The sequence below is a fragment of the Oncorhynchus clarkii genome, chromosome 3 (assembly GCF_045791955.1).
Source record: "Oncorhynchus clarkii lewisi isolate Uvic-CL-2024 chromosome 3, UVic_Ocla_1.0, whole genome shotgun sequence".
NCBI classification, from domain to species: Eukaryota; Metazoa; Chordata; class Actinopteri; order Salmoniformes; family Salmonidae; genus Oncorhynchus; species Oncorhynchus clarkii.
The window spans coordinates 62,121,924-62,140,376 of NC_092149.1; the positions used below are offsets into that span (position 1 = coordinate 62,121,924).

The 18,453-nt window shown below is 46.4% G+C and overlaps 1 protein-coding gene across 2 annotated transcripts in view; it reads left to right on the forward strand.

Annotated features, from left to right (window-relative positions):
* LOC139400870 (sema domain, seven thrombospondin repeats (type 1 and type 1-like), transmembrane domain (TM) and short cytoplasmic domain, (semaphorin) 5Ba) overlaps nucleotides 1-18,453 on the forward strand; it is a 185,106-nt gene that overhangs the window by 132,722 nt on the left and 33,931 nt on the right. For both annotated transcript variants that reach the window (XM_071145456.1, XM_071145457.1), the window contains exons 13-17: nucleotides 10,778-10,895; nucleotides 11,286-11,467; nucleotides 12,228-12,371; nucleotides 12,732-12,879; nucleotides 17,391-17,616. In XM_071145456.1, coding sequence (XP_071001557.1) covers nucleotides 10,778-10,895; nucleotides 11,286-11,467; nucleotides 12,228-12,371; nucleotides 12,732-12,879; nucleotides 17,391-17,616 — 818 coding nt within the window. The remainder of the gene's footprint in view (nucleotides 1-10,777; nucleotides 10,896-11,285; nucleotides 11,468-12,227; nucleotides 12,372-12,731; nucleotides 12,880-17,390; nucleotides 17,617-18,453) is intronic.

Here is an 18,453-nt window from a genome sequence, read left to right on the forward strand (position 1 = left end):
TACCAACCTTTCGCGGGAAAAAACATTGAAAGTATAGGAAGCGTTACTTTTTTCACCGTTCCCGGCAATCAGAGACTGCGCAACAATGTTTTTACCACTACATCACTGGTTGTGGTATATTACCATAGAAATGTACAGAGTGTTGTTTATTGCTTAATTGTAGTCACTTGCCATGAGTATAAAGTGCTGGAATTATACCAGCCTGAGTAACTGACTGTGCAGTCTTATCTCTTGGGACTCGGTACTAATATATTAATTATTTGATGATACACTACCAAAACAATAACACATTTAATTTGTTGCGGTGTTGCTTTTAATTAACCAAGCAGTGTTTCTAACAAAGAGTGAGAACAGAGAAAGGAAGCCTTACTTTATCTTTTACTGTCTCTCTGATTCACGCTCATTTAGTGGGAGACGTGTGGCTCAGACTCTGCCCTGCCTGACTCCTGCCAGTTCAATATGAGTCTCTGAGTGTGAGCTCTGCTCAATGCTCTGGCTGTCATCTCCAGAATAAGCTGCCTGATGGCTGCCTCTGTCGTTCATCTAAACCTCCCCCCTCTCTCTCTCACGGCTGAGTGAGGAGGAGAAAAGCCCTCCCATCTCACTCTCTCTCTCCTCTCTGTTTGTCAGGCCTTATGCATTTCATCAATGCTTTCAATCAACTCTCTAGAGCTGCATCCATGCTTTGTCAGCTCGCTGTGCAATATACGCATGCGGGTGTGCATGAAGGGCAACCGACTGTATAGGAGATTGTTGTATGTGGAGGAGTGTGTGTGTGTGTGTGTGTGTGTGTGTGTGTGTGTGTGTGTGCGCGCGTGTGTGTGTGTGCGTGCGCGCGTGTGTGTGTGGGTGGGGGGGGCTCATGCATATGATGAATCAGCTCGCTCCTTTCTCCATCACATGTCACCAGCGGTAACACACACACAGACGCGCACACACACACACTCACTCCTCTCCGTCAGGTACAGTGGTGAATACTAAACAAGGTGTGAGTGAGGAGATGTGAGAGCAGAGCGGAAGCCTCGGTACCCAGGCCTATTTAAAACACAGTGGGGTGGAATAATCACACTGGGCTTCAAGGGCACAACAGGGGAACACTGTCCTTAATCCTGCATGCTGCCTTATATCTGCCAGCCTCAGTAGCAGACACAGTCAGTTGTCAAGGGACACAGAGAGAGAGAACCATGCAGAACTGCAAATATACATGACAGGTGACGGGCTGTCAATCACTGTGATTTATTGTGATATCTAAGGTCGGCTCAGAACATGCAGGAAAGTGTGAAGGGCCTATTATTCTTTAGTTTAGGCTTTTAGGAAATCTTATTCAAATAAAAGTTGATGCAGAATGCATACATTTCACAGCCATATATACAGACACAAACAGGATTTACACAGAAATTGACATGGTTCTATTTTCTGTCTTTGCATATTGTTTGTCATTGCAATCCCAGGCTATTCTGCCCCAGGACAGCAACACTCTGCCTCTGTGTTATTAAATCAGTCTGCAGGAGACAGCCCCAGGACAGCAACACTGCCTCTGTGTTATTAAATCAGTCTGCAGGAGACAGCCCCAGGACAGCAACACTCTGCCTCTGTGTTATTAAATCAGTCTGCAGGAAAGAGTCCCAGGACAACAACACTCTGCCTCTGTGTTATTAAATCAGTCTGCAGGAGACAGCCCCAGGACAGCAACACTCTACCTCTGTGTTGTTAAATCAGTCTGCAGGAGAGAGTCCCAGGACAGCAACACTCTGCCTCTGTGTTATTAAATCAGTCTGCAGGAGAGAGTCCCAGGACAACAACACTCTGCCTCTGTGTTGTTAAATCAGTCTGCAGGAGACAGCCCCAGGACAGCAACATTCTGCCTCTGTGTTATTAAATCAGTCTGCAGGAGAGAGTCCCAGGACAACAACACTCTGCCTCTGTGTTATTAAATCAGTCTGCAGGAGAGAGTCCCAGGACAACAACACTCTGCCTCTGTGTTATTAAATCAGTCTGCAGGAGACAGCCCCAGGACAACAACACTCTGCCTCTGTGTTATTAAATCAGTCTGCAGGAGAGAGTCCCAGGACAACAACACTCTGCCTCTGTGTTATTAAATCAGTCTGCAGGAGAGAGTCCCAGGACAACAACACTCTGCCTCTGTGTTATTAAATCAGTCTGCAGGAGAGAGTCCCAGGACAGCAACACTCTGCCTCTGTGTTATTAAATCAGTCTGCAGGAGAGAGTCCCAGGACAACAACACTCTGCCTCTGTGTCATTACATCAGTCTGCAGGAGAGAGTCCCAGGACAACAACACTCTGCCTCTGTGTTATTAAATCAGTCTGCAGGAGAGAGTCCCAGGACAACAACACTCTGCCTCTGTGTTATTAAATCAGTCTGCAGGAGACAGTCCCAGGACAACAACACTCTGCCTCTGTGTTATTAAATCAGTCTGCAGGAGAGAGTCCCAGGACAGCAACACTCTGCCTCTGTGTTATTAAATCAGTCTGCAGGAGACAGTCCCAGGACAACAACACTCTGCCTCTGTGTCATTACATCAGTCTGCAGGAGAGAGTCCCAGGACAACAACACTCTGCCTCTGTGTTATTAAATCAGTCTGCAGGAGACAGCCCCAGGACAGCAACACTCTGCCTCTGTGTTATTAAATCAGTCTGCAGGAGAGAGTCCCAGGACAGCAACACTCTGCCTCTGTGTTATTAAATCAGTCTGCAGGAGAGAGTCCCAGGACAACAACACTCTGCCTCTGTGTCATTACATCAGTCTGCAGGAGACAGCCCCAGGACAACAACACTCTGCCTCTGTGTTAATAAATCAGTCTGCAGGAGACAGTCATAGGACAACAACACTCTTCCTCTGTGTTAATACATCAGCCTGCAGGAGACAGCCCCAGGACAACAACACTCTGCCAGAAGCCTATAAAGAGGTTATGTCTTTCTGAATTGGATTATCCAAAGACCTCTCCCTTTCTCTGTCCCCCTCTTTCTCCGAAGGCGTGGCGGATGTCAGTGGGTCTTATGAAGGACACCCACCAGGTGGGGTGACAAAACACATTGTCCTGCTGTCTGTCTGTCTGGCTGAGCCGGCCAGGCTATTCTCCAGTCGGTCAGTGGCCTAGCCTGATCTGTGGGTGGCCATCCCAGTCCCATTCACACATACAGCCTTTCATAATGAAACCTCATAATAACTAGTGGAACTACAGCAATACATCAATTCATATTGGCTTCTTCAGCCCCCTCTGTGAGACACAATGGAGGTTTCTGTGGAGCAGTCTTGTGTAGAAAAACTACAGAGGCCATGGCATGGTTTATTTTGAAGTCTAAAGTTATCCGTTTTTTTTTACAGAGATAACCCCTCGCTCTGGAAAAGGATCCTTCCTCTGTTACCACATGAATGGCAGTACTATACTAGTGTTCAGCCAGAGAAGGAAATGATTGGTTCTGTCTTTGCCCCCTATATCAGCATGAATGGATAGGATGTTAATGGAAATACAGCACTGGGAAAACTCCTAATGTTTAAGTGCTGTTATTATTATATTTTTTATATCTGTGGTCATTCAGGGGGTGAACGGACAAGACAAAGATTGTAAGTGCCTTTGAACGGGGTATGGTGGTAGGTGCCAGGCGCACCAGTTTGAGTGTCAAGAAATGCAATGCTACTGGGTTTTTCACACTCAACAGTTTCCCGTGTATATCAAGAGTGGTCCACCACCCAAAGGACATCCAGCCAACTTGACACAACTGTGGGAAGCATTGGAGTCAGCATGGGCTAGCATCCATGTGGAACGCTTTCAACACCTTGTAGAGTCCATGCCCCAATGAATTGAGGCTGTTCTGAGGGCAAAAGGGGGTGCAACTCAATATTAGGAAGGTGTTCCTAATGTTTTGTATGCTCAGCTAATGTGTACAGCTTTGAACGGTACAGTGTGCCTGGTGTCTGTTTAGGGATCAAATCAGCCATATTGCTTTGCACAGTGTTGTCTGTTTAGTGGTGACTTACTGCTATGTGCTGCACCGCCTACAGAGGTGGTGTAGTCTGCCCTCTGTTAGTGAAAATTACATCTGACCTCCCCAATGGCCACTACCTACTGCTAAGTACAGCCTCCACCTCCACTCTCAATCTCTCTCTCTCCTTCTCTCTGTGTTTTCCCTCTCGAACTCACGCTCTCTCACTCTCTCACCTCCACTTTCTGTAAGTAAGTAGCCTTATTTATTCTGCAGCGGCTGCAGTGTTGTTTGCATGGTAGTGATACGTTGTAGCCAAGCTGCGCCAGCAAAGTAGCTCTGTCAACACTTTCACTGAGGCAAGGTGTTCCAGGTCCATACATACAGCTCAATGGCAGGATTGGGAGGTGGTGTAATAATGTTAAATGTGTTAAATCAGGATAGAAGCCCTGAGATGCTAACCACTTACCCCTACTACCCTGCCAACCTCTTAAGTGTAGTACCCTTGATGTTTAGGTGGTGAAGGTGAAGACAGAGTTGGAGTGGGAGTTTTGCTTGCTTTGTGATTTACAGCACTACCATAGCTGCAACTAGCCAGTCAGGGGAGGTAGCAGATTAGTGGGCCTGTGGTGCAGGAGTTTATAACAACATCATGAAACCACAAAGTGGCTGTCTCGGTGTGTTCACCATGAACATGACCAGCTCATTTTTCCAGTGTAGAAGTTCAATGATTTCCTGATCCTCTCTAGCTCAGGGAACTTCAGGTGTTTTCATTGTTTATTAAATTATTTTCACAATCAGACCATTTGTGGATAGCAAGGGTAGCCTAGTGGGGCGGCAGGGTAGCCTAGTGGTTAGAGCGTTGGACTAGTAACCAGAAGGTTGCAAGTTCAAATCCCTGAGCTGACAACTGAACAGGCAGTTAACCCACTGTTCCTAGGCCGTCATTGAAAATAAGAATTTGTTCTTAACTGACTTGCCTAGTTAAATAAAGATAAAATATTTATTTATTTAATATTTCACAGACCCTCAGGCAAAATAATAGTTATTTGCTTTTACAGATGGGAACTATTCAATTCTCAAGTTTATTTTAATGCCCATGGGCATTTTTTTATCTTATAAACCCTGGTCATCAGCATTGAGTCCTGAGGTTGGGCCCTGGGGACAATAATAACCTATTTATATATAGTATTCTGGCCTTAACATCTCCAGAGCGTCCCAGGAGCCCTGAATAAATCCAGTGTTTTATTGTCTGTGTGAGAAGAACTTTAATTCCACCCACTGGTCCTTAGCAGAGACAATTTATGGTCTGTTGATGCTGCCGCCAGCCTGTCAACAGGGTTCTAAAACACAGTGCTGTTAAGCCTGTATGAACACTCCACTCCCAGGAACACACCAGGGAGCCATGGACAAAGAGGGAGAAGGGGGAGAGAGAGAATGGGGGAGAGAGGGGATAGAGAGATGGAGAGGGAGGGATTGTTAGGGAGAGGGGGGATTGAGAGAGAGAGAGTGAGGGGAGGAGGGGAGAGGGGGATTGAGAGAGATGGAGAGGGAGGGATTGTTAGGGAGAGGGGGATTGAGAGAGAGAGAGTGAGGGGAGGAGGGGAGAGGGGGGATTGAGAGAGAGAGAGAGTGAGGGGAGGAGGGGAGAGGGGGATTGAGAGAGAGAGAGTGAGGGGAGGAGGGGAGAGGGAGATTGAGAGAGAGAGAGTGAGGGGAGGAGGGGAGAGGGGGATTGAGAGAGAGAGAGTGAGGGGAGGAGGGGAGAGGGGGATTGAGAGAGAGAGAGAGTGAGGGGAGGAGGGGAGAGGGGGATTGAGAGAGAGAGAGAGTGAGGGGAGGAGGGGAGAGGGGGATTGCGAGAGAGAGAGTGAGGGGAGGAAGGGAGAGGGGGGATTGAGAGAGAGAGAGTGAGGGGAGGAGGGGAGAGGGGGATTGAGAGAGAGAGTGAGGGGAGGAGGGGAGAGGGGGATTGAGAGAGAGAGAGTGAGGGGAGAGGGGGAAGTAATCACAAAGTGTACGTATTCATCACTGGTGCAGAATGTTTTTGCTTTTAACGGGCTCTCCTCTCTGGCAAACCCCCAATATTAAAAGCATTTATATTTCTCTCTCTATCTCTCTCTCACTCACTCTCTCTCTCTATCCCCCTCTCTTTTACACATTCTTTCCCTCTCTCCCTCTTTCTCCCTCCTTCCATCTTTCTCCTTTTTCCTCCTTCAGCCTTTATTTGGGCAGGCAGTTTGTCTTAACCTGCCACACACCCTCCCAGCTGCCGAAATGCTTACAAACTTTCCCTCTTTTTTTCAGTGAGGTTGTACCGTCTGCTCTGCCTTCTCCTCTCTGTCTCTCTCTCCCTCTCTCACACCTCTTTCTCTCTCTCTCACACCTCTCTCTCTCTCTGTCTCTCTCTGTCTCACACCTTTCTCTCTCTCTGTCTCTGTCTCCTGCTACTATGTGTGCACTGTAGTTTAGTATCAGTGAGGTGACCATCACCCCCCCCCCCTTCCCCCATAGGACAGTAGAAGAGGGATAGAGGAAGGACAGCGCAGCAGACAGGAGGACAACTCAGTAGGCAGAAGGCTCCTTCTGGCAGGCAGCCATCTTTCTGCTTCTGGACGTTTCAGCCCTCCCCAGCCCTCTAGCACGGTGCTATGAGGCTAATTGGATCCTGAGCTGCGATTAGTGTGTAACGCTACGCTAAACCGGGGGATTTATCTGGCCAAAGGTTTATGATGAACCACGGCCGGCACGTCAGAGCAGCCCAGCGCAGGCTGGAGGGAAGCCCCAGGGACAGAGCCTCTCTTCTGGGATGAGGAAGCCTTGAAGCTGGCCTGTCCCCTGGGGGGGGGGGTACTGTACTGTACAGTCATCCAGGAAGCTGCCCGCCATTTGCATTTCAGACGTCCCCAATATGCCTATTGGCTATGACAGCTTACATTTCTAATCAGAATATTTACACAACCTGTCTGTCTGTCTCTGTCTTGTTTACAATTATGAGGTCATGATTTGCAGTTAAACGGAAAGTGATAACTGCTGTCTTTATGACGTTCTATTAAAAGGCCTAGTAAAGGACAGCAGGTTTACAGCTCTCACAATCCCTTTTAAAATGTCCATTAAGCCCCCTGGCGAACTCTGGAGATTTATCACAAGCTGTCTGTCGACAGCCAAGCCACATTGTTTTATCGTTTGGTTTATTTTTGCCGGTCGCTCTGTTTAAAATTTAACAGCCCGTGTTTTGTTTTGAGGCTTCGCTGTTTTGATATAGTGTGCTATGTCACCAGTAAAAGAGGCCGGTGAATTAAATATCTTGGGTTGGTGTCAGAACCATACAGAAGCCTTCTCTCCTTCTCTCTTTCTTGTAACCTTTATATCTCCCATAGTCTTCTCACAGTCATTGAAACACACACACACACACACACACACACACACACACACACACACACACACACACACACACACACACACACACACACACACACACACACACACACACACACACACACACACACACACACACACACACACACACACACACACACACATCATTGGGCGGCAGGTAGCCTAGTGGTTAGAGCGTTAGACTAGTAACCGAAAGGTTGCAAGATCGAATCCCTGAGCTGACAATGTAAAATGCTGTCGTTCTGCCCCTGAACAAGGCAGTTAACCCACTGATCATATGCTGTCAATGTAAAATGCTGTCGTTCTGCCCCTGAACAAGGCAGTTGTTCTAGGCCGTCATTGAAAATAAGAATTTGTTCTAGTTAAATAAAGTTTTTTTTTTTTGAATTTTTACCCCGTTTTCTCCCCAATTTCATGGTATCCAATTGTTTAGTAGCTACTATCTTGTCTCATCGCTACAACTCCCGTACGGGCTTGGGAGAGACCAAGGTTGAAAGTCATGCGTCCTCCGATACACAACCCAAACAAGCCGCACTGCTTCTTAAAACAGTGCACATCCAACCTGGAAACCAGCCGTACCAATGTGTCAGAGGAAACAACCTTGGTTAGCGCGCACTGCGCCCGGCCCAGGAGTCGCTGGTGCGAGATGAGACAAGGACATCCCTACCGGCCAACCCGGGTGACGCTGGGCCAATTGTGCCGGTCGCGGCCGGTTACGACAGAGCCTGGGCGCGAACCCAGAGTCTCTGATAGCACAGCTGGCGCTGCAGTACAGCGCCCTTAACCACTGCGCCACCCGGGAGGCCAAATAAAGTTTTTTTTTTTTTAAATTGGTTGATCTAATTTGACTTATTGCACGTGAGGTAGTCTTAGTATAGTCTTAGTATTTAATCTGCCCTACGCTGGCAGTCATTGTGAATGCAGTGATAAAACATTTCACTTGTTGGCTATCCTAACCCTGGCTGGATTCCAATAGGAATTAAACATCACTTTGCAAACCAGCATAATGTGACTTGCAGGCCTGATGTGGCCTGAAAAGCAGGAGCAAAACAACTTCTCAAGCCACATAATGTGACTTTGTAAAGGGATCTACCTAGCACCAAAAAGGGTTCCCTTATGGGGACAAACTGAAGAACCATACATGGTTCTACTTTTCTGAGTGTACCTGCTCCCACTTCATCCCTTACAGAGCCTACATCAGAGCCTTGTCTGTAGCTGGCTGGCTGATCTCCTGTACTTTTACAATCCTACAAAAAAAGGTGCGATCTAGAACCTAAAATGGTTGTTCGGATAACCCCATAGGAGAACTCTTCGAAGAACACTTTTTGATTCCAGTTAGAACCTTTTTGTTTCCATGAAGGACCTTTTCCACTGAGGAGTGGAAAGAGGGTTCTCCTATGGGGACAGCCAAATAACCATTTTAGATTCTGGACAGCACCTTTTTTTTGTACGATTTACAGTGTAGACTAGTGGGTTTAGCTTACTGTCCACACTGTGTGTGTGTGTGTTTGTGTTTGTGCATGCTTGTATGTGCGTGCATGTGAGAGAGAAAGAGACAGAGAGAGAGCGGGATTACCCCCAATCTCTTTATCTAAAGAATTCCTATGAGGCCCATTGTTACAGTAAGCTGGCATGAGTAAGGTGAGCAGACGGGACGGTTGGCATGCCCTGCCCTGCGGTGATGTTTGTACTGCAGGGTGGCTCTCCTTTTCTCTCTGGTAAACCCGTCCTCCACTGCCCCTCTCACTCACTGCGCTCGTCAAAAAACGTCAAGTCAGCATTCTTTTCAAGCTGACGCATTTTCGTAGTCTTAAGAGCTTACATGGATGGCTGGCTTTCATCGCTGTGTGTGTGTGTGTGTGTGTGTGTGTGTGTGTGTGTGTGTGTGTGTGTGTGTGTGTGTGTGTGTGTGTGTGTGTGTGTGTGTGTGTGTGTGTGTGTGTGTGTGTGTGTGTGTGATTTCTTCACTGTAATTAATGGGTCCAGGGTAAACTCTTTCAGCTGAAGGCATTTTAGCTTTGAGGTGTGCGCCCTGAGGGTGGGTGTGTGTCCTCGGGCCTGACTTCTGGCTTACTGTAACGGAGGGTAATTGGACCTCAGATCTGCACCATGCTCTTAGATATTATCCTCCTCTAAGAAAGAGATCTGCTTTACAATGAATTATTATGCACATCCACCTGGCTTCTTACGTGTGAGTGTTTAGCCTGTCTGTCTGTAAGCAGCATTATGTGTCTGACTAAACAGAATGCACACTAACAGTGCTTGGTGAGGCAGCTAAACGTAATCAACATGTTATGCTTGCCAGGTCTTCACCTTCTCACTTACCACTCATTTAAAGCTATGGTGTAGCAGAAGCGTTCCCATATCTCTGATGTCACCACAACAACAACACCACAACAACATGGATCCCTTCCCATAGCCTATCTCTCCCTCTAGCTCTGAGTCAGGCCATCTCTGATGCAGGTTGATACAATATGTCAGCTCAGCACTAACTCCTAAAACACCTTCCCCACTGCAGGACTTGGCTCGGGCTTGGCTGTGTGTTCTGTAACAACACAAAGTGATGCTTAGACCTCCTAGCTGAAACACCAGAGGCCCCACTCAAATAAACCAAGGGGGCTGGTGCCAAGAATATAATTCTCTTTCTTTCTCTCTGCTAGCTAAGGGGGCTGTAAAGAGGTAGTACAGGCAGGAAATAAGGAGCATATATGGGTTCAAATAGTATCTGAGATCTTTCAAATACTTCAAGCATTTGCTTTAGCCTGCCTGGAACTTGGTACTTTTCTATTGGTTCTACAGCAACAGACCAGCTCAATCAAGTGTTTGAAATTATATCAAATACTATTGAACCCAGGTCTGCGAGGGAGGCAGTCAGGAGTTGGTACAGGGCAGTAAGAACTGATGTGTTTATTACAATAAGTTCTCTCTTTCTCTCTATTTCTCTCTCTTTTCTCTTTCGCTCTCTTTCTTTTGCTCTCTCTCTGCACTTTTAGTCTCTCTCTCTCCAGCTCTCTCTTTCCCTCCCCATCTTTCTCTCACTCCCTCTCACTCCCTGTCTCCCACGGCCTAACTTTATTTAGATATTTAGATTTAATTACCCCTCATTAAGCTCCTGTTTTTACTGGGAACTTGCATATTTCATCGATGTTTGGTTGCTGCACGGCTGTGTGTGTGTGTGTGTGTGTGTGTGGGGGGGGGGGGTCACTGAATTGTTTACCTCTAGTCAGACGCTCCTTAGTTTAGGAATCACAGGGGTACGGGCTGTGTGCCTGGAGGGAGAGTGAGTTTATTTGTACATGGTTTAGTGGGACAGCCTCACAGGGCTGGTGGGTGTTCTTTGCTTGTGTTTACTGCTTTGACTGACTGCTCTCTCTTTCACCATCTCCCTCTCCCTATCCCTCCCCCTCTCCTCCATCTCTCTTGCCCCCTGTAGGCTATGCCTGGAGGCCCGGGACCCATACTGTGGCTGGGACAGGAAACAGAGGCGATGCACCACCCTGGAGGATAGCTCTAACATGAGCCAGTGGAGTCAGAACATCACTGTGTGTCCGGTAAGTGCCAACAGGGACCCCCAATTCCCCCTACCCCACTTGTTTTGTTATTTCCCTAGGTGTCAATATTGTCACTGGTAAGCCCCTGGGGCTGCCTGCCTGACAACCTAGAATACCTCCACTCTGCCTGGTCTCTCCTGTGGACTCTGGTCATATACAGTACAGTATTAGTCTGACAGTTTAACATTGTAACATTTTGTTTTGCCTTGGGGACTCAGTTTGTCCAGGTTGCCCTTGGAAAATAGTTTTAGCCTCAGGTGTCTTTCCTGATTAAATAAAGGTAAAATAACAGTTTTCCTGTGTCAAGGTTATTGTCACATGATTAATGATATCCAGTAAATTCCCTGACACTCTTATCTCTCTCTCTCTCTGCCCTGTGTGGATTTTCAGCTGAGGAACCAGATCACCATTGGCGGCTTTGGACCCTGGGCAGCGTGGCAACAATGCAGCAACGACGATGGCGAAGGCACCAGCACCTGTCTGTGTCGCTCCAGGCAGTGTGACAACCCTCCAGCTCGCTGTGGTGGGAGGAACTGTGAGGGGCCCACCATCGAAGTCTCCAACTGTTCCAGGTATGTAAAAGAAATAGGGATTTATATAGATCCTGATTGGAGGATTGCGTATTTCCTGCTTCTTCCTTCCTTCCAAGCAGGATTTCTGGAAAACCTGGTAATTTGGGGAAAGTTACAGGAATTTTGCCACCCTAACCACCAACCACCATCTCATTTAGGGTGTGAAATAACAACCCATTCCCTATATAGTGTACTACTCATGAACTCTGGTCAAAAGTAGTGCAGTACATAAGGGATACGGTGCTGTTTCAGACGCAGCCTCATATGTCTGTCTGTCAGGAAGTGGCTATTGAAAATTGAGAAATGCTTTCAGAGGAACAGAGCACTTAAGCAGATTGAAGAATGTGTTTCTGGTGTCACATTTCGCTCCTGAGCAAGTGGTTTTGCTTCCCCCTCAGAATCCCAAATTAGGGCCATATTCATAAGTGTGTTGAGTGCTTAAAGAGATTGAACGGAATCTTAAGCACTTACAAATTTGTTCTTCTATAATGCATATTTTAGGGAAAATATCTTTGGTACAAAAAATTCTGTAATCTTTTTTCGTTTACCTGGAATATTGGAACCGTTTTTTACCTGAAACTTTTTATTTTAGATTCTACAAATAAACGTTTTACTCTGTACTCATCAAGCCATTGTTTCCGTTTGGACTCATTGGACTTATTGGATGTACTTATTGGATGTCTCAATCTTGAAACTGGTTTCCCCACGGCGCTACAGCATTCTTTGAACCTCCTATAACATCACATTTCTGTTGCCGTAGAAACGGAGGCTGGACCCCCTGGTCGTCATGGGGACAGTGCAGCACCACCTGTGGAACGGGGTTTGAGATGCGCCAGCGCTCCTGCAACAACCCGTCGCCCCGTCACGGTGGTCGCGTGTGTGTGGGCCCCGTCAGGGACGAAAGGTAAGAGGAGAGGGGGAGATGGCAGATCTATTTGTGAACAAATGTTGGTTATGCAATGGCTATGTCATTTTTTTGCTGAATAATGAACGTGTTCGCTTGACTCAAAAGAACAAAACTCTCAAACATGTATAGGTGATTTACTAAGAAAGGACATTTATAATTCATTTATGAGACGTGTTTTGCACTTTTCAGTAACAGTATTGGCCCTCAGTATCTTTTTGGGCATGATGGTCTTAGGTAAATATCAGCCTAACATGCCAGTGCCTCTCACCGTGTAAGGCAGAAGACACATTTACATTTCTTCCAGAATAGATATCCGTTTCTACCCTCCCGTTCCGTCTCCTCTCCTCCCCTCTCTAGGTTCTGTAACGAGGGTGTGTCATGTCCCCAGCCTATCTTCTGGTCCCCGTGGGGTTCTTGGACTAAGTGCAGTGCTGAGTGTGGAGGTGGGGTCCACTCCAGGGTCAGGAGCTGTGAGAATGGGAACAGCTGCCCAGGCTGCGCACTGGTAAGATATGGATGGACGGACAGACGGATGCATGCACACACACACACACACACACACACACATACACACACCTCTTGGCTCACATAGCTGCTCTGGACCTGTATGTGAGCCTGAGAGGCGCCCCTTAGCCCTTCCAGTCCTCAAAGTGCACTTTTTGTTGACGGTAGAATTTAACCAAAAGGTTTGTAAAATTATTTTTTACAAATTGGTTATTGTTGTTGTTGTTGTTCTGAACCTACCGCATGCCGTTGTTAAATTCTCATCTATGTTTCAGAACCAAAAGGTTGTGTGTCTTGATTGTTGACCAAGGACCATTCATCAGCACAAAGGACTGTGTGCATATCCAGATTATTGACCAGAAAGAATTTCCTCCAGTTTTTACTGGAATAAACAGATAGGTCTACATTTATCATCCATATAAAATACAGTTTATCTACTACTGACTCATCTTTACCAGAACTATAATAGGCTACCTGGCAATTTTATTGGTACTTTTCTTATTTCAGATAGGCCTAATTTGGTTGGTACTGGGGATGTGTCTAAAGATAAGCAGCTGTAACATAACACTGACTTCAGTATTATGGAATTACGATGTAACATATTCTGGCAAATTTATGAAGATATTTGTGAGGAAGCACAGGTCTACTCGGCAGCCAACAAGCTTCTGCAGGCAGGCTGCCCTCCAAAGTGATGGAGCGGTACGGACACAACATGCTTTCCATCAGATCCTGCAACATTCACTACAAGTAGGCGTAGGATTTTGCTCTGGTTGACCCGGCCTCCACAATCACCCGACCTCAACCCAATTGAGATGGTTTAGGATGAGTTGAACCGCAGAGTGAAGGAAAAGCAGCCAACAAGCGCTCAGCAAATGTGGGAACTCCTTCAAGACTGTTGGAAAAGCCTTCCAGGTGAAGCTGATAGAGAGAATGCCAAGAGCGTGCAAAGCTGTCAAGGCAAAGGGTGGCTACTTTGAAGAATCTCAAATATAAATATATTTTGATTTGTTTAACACTTTTTTGGTTACTACATGATTCCATATGTGTTATTTCATAGTTTTGATGTCTTCCCTATTAATTTACAATGTAGAAAATAGTAAAAACTTTCTTAAAATGTATTGGAAACTATGGCCCTGCTCTGGACTCCGGAGAAGTGAGATAATATATCGCTAGTTGATATTGGCTGCTAACATGAATGACTTTCAGCACCAAATGCAGGTGTAAAAGGCAGTTTATTTCTGTAGCCTATCTTGCGTTTTGAAAATAAATCACAGTTTATGGCTGGCTACATTTGCGCAAACGATTGTGTGCACACTTCCATGTGCATGTGTGGGGGTCGCAAGTTTTGTACCACTCTTTTTTTGGGAGTCGCAGGTCAAAAATTAAAATTAAAACACTGGGATACATGTTACTGGCAACAAATCTAGTTGGGTTGGATATAGTAATAGTAGGCTACAGTATTTCTTACAATCTTCTATTTTGGTTGGAATTGTGTTGGTCATTGTTAATAAATGCAGCATTTATTCTCCCCCCAAAAAAATGTTTTGCCTGCGCTGAACATATTGGACTAGTAAAGTCCCAGTGCACTATTTTTGTGAAGAAATGTAGAATAAATGTATTTGAGTGTTTACCAGCATTTGTAACTTGAGTCTGATAATTATATGTACAAAACAGTTAATTTGATACTTGTGGAATATAAAAATACTTGCTTGATATAGGTTTTCAGTTTCTTTAAATACTTTGCAAATGCATCTTATTTCTTTTTTTGTTGTAATTTTTACCCCCTTTTTCTCCCCAATTTCTTGATATCCAATTACGATCTTGTCTCATCACTGCAACTCCACAACGGGCTTGGGGAAAAGCAAAGGTTGTGTCATGCGTCCTACAAAACATGACACTCTTCTTAACACCTGCTCGCTTTACCCAGAAGCCAGCCACACCAATGTGTCAGAGGAAACACAGTTCAACTGAGGACCGAAGTCAGCCTGCAGGTTCCTGGCCCACCACAAGGAGTTGCTAGAGCGCAATGAGCCAAATAAACCCCTCCCAGCCAAACCCTCCTCTAACACAGACAACACTGGGCCAATTTTACACCGTCCTATGGGATCGAACTCCAGGCTGTAGTGACACCGCAGCACAGTGCCTTAGACTGCTGCGCCATTCTGGAGGCCCACAGCTTATTTCTATGTGAGAACTGAAATGGTCTATTCATTCCTTTTCCATAGATACTCTTATCCAGAGGAATGTACAGTAGTGAGTGCATACATTTTCAGACTTTTTCATGCTGGTCCCCTATGGGAATTGAACCCATAACCCTAGCATTGCAAGCACCATGCACCATCTACTAACTGAGCCACATCATCACATTATATCCTCACAAACCACCTGATGCCTCAATGTACTCAATTACTGTATTATACATTGTTTTTCTTCATGGTGATGGACAATCTACAGGTACAAACCTAGATGACCACATTAAGTGGTTTGTAAGGATGTAGATTAATACTGCACAACATTTTTTTTTATGTTATTTGATAAAGGAAAATACACTGCTCAAAAAAATAAAGGGAACACTTAAACAACACAATGAAACTCCAAGTCAATCACACTTCTGTGAAATCAAACTGTCCACTTAGGAAGCAAAACTGATTGACATTAAATTTCACATGCTGTTGTGCAAATGGAATAGACAACAGGTGGAAATTATAGGCAATTAGCAAGACACCCCCAATAAAGGAGTGGTTCTGCAGGTGGTGACCACAGACCACTTATCAGTTCCTATGCTTCCTGGCTGATGTTTTGGTCACTTTTGAATGCTGGCGGTGCTTTCACTCTAGTGGTAGCATGAGACGGAGTCTACAACCCACACAAGTGGCTCAGGTAGTGCAGCTCATCCAGGATGGGACATCAATGCGAGCTGTGGCAAGAAGGTTTGCTGTGTCTGTCAGCGTAGTGTCCAGAGCATGGAGGCGCTACCAGGAGACAGGCCAGTACATCAGGAGACGTGGAGGAGGCCGTAGAAGGGCAACAACCCAGCAGCAGGACCGCTACCTCCGCCTTTGTGCAAGGAGGAGCGGGAGGAGCACTGCCAGAGCCCTGCAAAATGACCTCCAGCAGGCCACAAATGTGCATATGTCTGCTCAACCGTTCAGAAACAGACTCCATGAGGGTGGTATGAGGGCCCGACGTCCACAGGTGGGGGTTGTGCTTACAGCCCAACACCGTGCAGGACGTTTGGCATTTGCCAGAGAACACCAAGTTTGGCAAATTCGCCACTGCTCTTCACAGATGAAAGCAGGTTCACACTGAGCACGTGACAGACGTGACAGAGTCTGGAGACGCCATGGAGAACGTTCTGCTGCCTGCAACATCCTCCAGCATGACTGGTTTGGCGGTGGGTCAGTCATGGTGTGGGGTGGCATTTCTTTGGGGGGCCGCATAGCCCTCCATGTGCTCGCCAGAGGTAGCCTGACTGCCATTAGGTACCGAGATGAGATCCTCAGACCCCTTGTGAGACCATATGCTGGTGCGGTTGGCCCTAGGTTCCTCCTAATGCAAGACAATGCTAGATCTCATGTGGCTGGAGTGTGTCAGCAGTTCCTGCAAGAGGAAGGCATTGATGCTATGGACTGGCCCGTCCGTTCCCCAGACCTGAATCCAATTGAGCACATCTGGGACATCACAGACTGTCCAGGAGTTGGCAGACGCTTTAGTCCAGGTCTGGGAGGAGATCCCTCAGGAGACCATCTGCCACCTCATCAGAAGCATGCCCAGGCGTTGTAGGGAGGTCATACAGGCACGTGGAGGCCACACACACTACTGAGCCTCATTTGGACTTGTTTTAAGGACATTACATCAAAGTTGGATCAGCCTGTAGTGTGGTTTTCCACTTTAATTTTGAGTGTGACTCCAAATCCAGACCCATGGGTTGATACATTTGATTTCCATTGATAATTTTTGTGTGATTTTGTTGTCAGCACATTCAACTATGTAAAGAAAAAAGTATTTAATAAGAATATTTCATTCATTCAGATCTAGGATGTGTTATTTTAGTGTTCCCTTTATTTAATTGGATGTGGATGTTTTGTGTCTTTTCCCATAACTTTGCAACTTTTAATGTAAATGTTTGAGGACAGGTTTTTGTTCTTTCTGGATTCCATTATAATGACAATGGCAGAGAAAGGGACACGGCAACAACTCTTACAATTCCAACTATTGAATCCTGCAAGATACTGTTCTTAATTAAACAACTACCTTTTTTTGCCAAAGATGAGATGCAGAATTGCCCCCCCCCCCCTCTACAGATGTCTATATCTCCGCTAATACTAGTAAAGGCCCAGTGTACTACTTTCGTGAAAAATATATATATTTTATATTAATATATATTTTGTTATTCAGATTCATCATGGGGTGCTACAGCACCCTCAGCACCCATATAGCTATGCTTTTATAATAAAGACCTCTCTTTCTCTCTCTCTTTCTTCTCCCTCCCCCTCAACCCTCCCCCTACAGGAGTACAAGGCGTGTAACCTGGAGGCGTGTCCAGAGGTAAAGAGGAACACCCCCTGGACCCCGTGGATGCCCATCAACGTGACCCAGGGCGGGGCACGCCAGGAGCAGAGGATGCGCTACATGTGCCGCGCCCAGCTGACAGACCCCCACGAGCTGCAGATCGGACGACGCAAGGTAGAGACCCGCTTCTGCCCCAACGACGGCACGGTTGCCTGCGAGACCGACAGTGAGTATCCGATGTGGAATCGCTAGTTAGTTGTGATGTGCTAGAGCATGTTGAAGGAATCCTCCTGTTAGTGTCTGTTAGTGTCTGTTAGTGTTTGAGTGTCTAATAGTGTCCGTTAGTGTGTTACTGTCCGTTATTGTGTTAGTGTCCATTAGTGTCCGTTAGCGTCAGTGTCTGTGTTAGCGTATTAGTGTCTGTTAGTATGTTAGGGTTTGTGTCCTCATGTCAAAGTGAAGAAATTCAATGAAGCACGGGTAAAGGGCAGGAGTGATTGTGACTCCCTTAATAACAGAGTCACAATCACTCCCTCCCTTTAACCACGCTTCAATGAATTTCTTCACTTTGACATGAGGAGCACCGGTCGAAGCGGGGCTCGTCTCTTTTGAACGTCAGCCATTTGACCCTCGGTTGATCCGCATGGAGGGGCAGACTCTTTTGAACGTCAGCCATTTGACCCTCGGTTGATCCGCATGGAGGGGCAGACTCTTTTGAACGTGAGCCATTTGACCCTCGGTTGATCCGCATGGAGGGGCAGACTCTTTTGAACGTCAGCCATTTTACCCTCGGTTGATCCGCATGGAGGGGCAGACTCTTTTGAACGTGAGCCTCTTTTCCGGCTACGGGCCGTCAATTCGCCTACAAGCCGTCTTGTGCAGTGCACTACTTACCTGGAAACAAGGTCGCCAAGGACTAGCACTACTGTATCTGGCATCCTCCAGCTGGAGAGGGCATCATATTCCTACTGCCTGACTCCGTCTGACACCGCAAAAGACCTGAGGGTGACAAAAGATTGGGATTATTTGACCGTGCGTCAGATGGTAGCGCCCTCTGCATTGT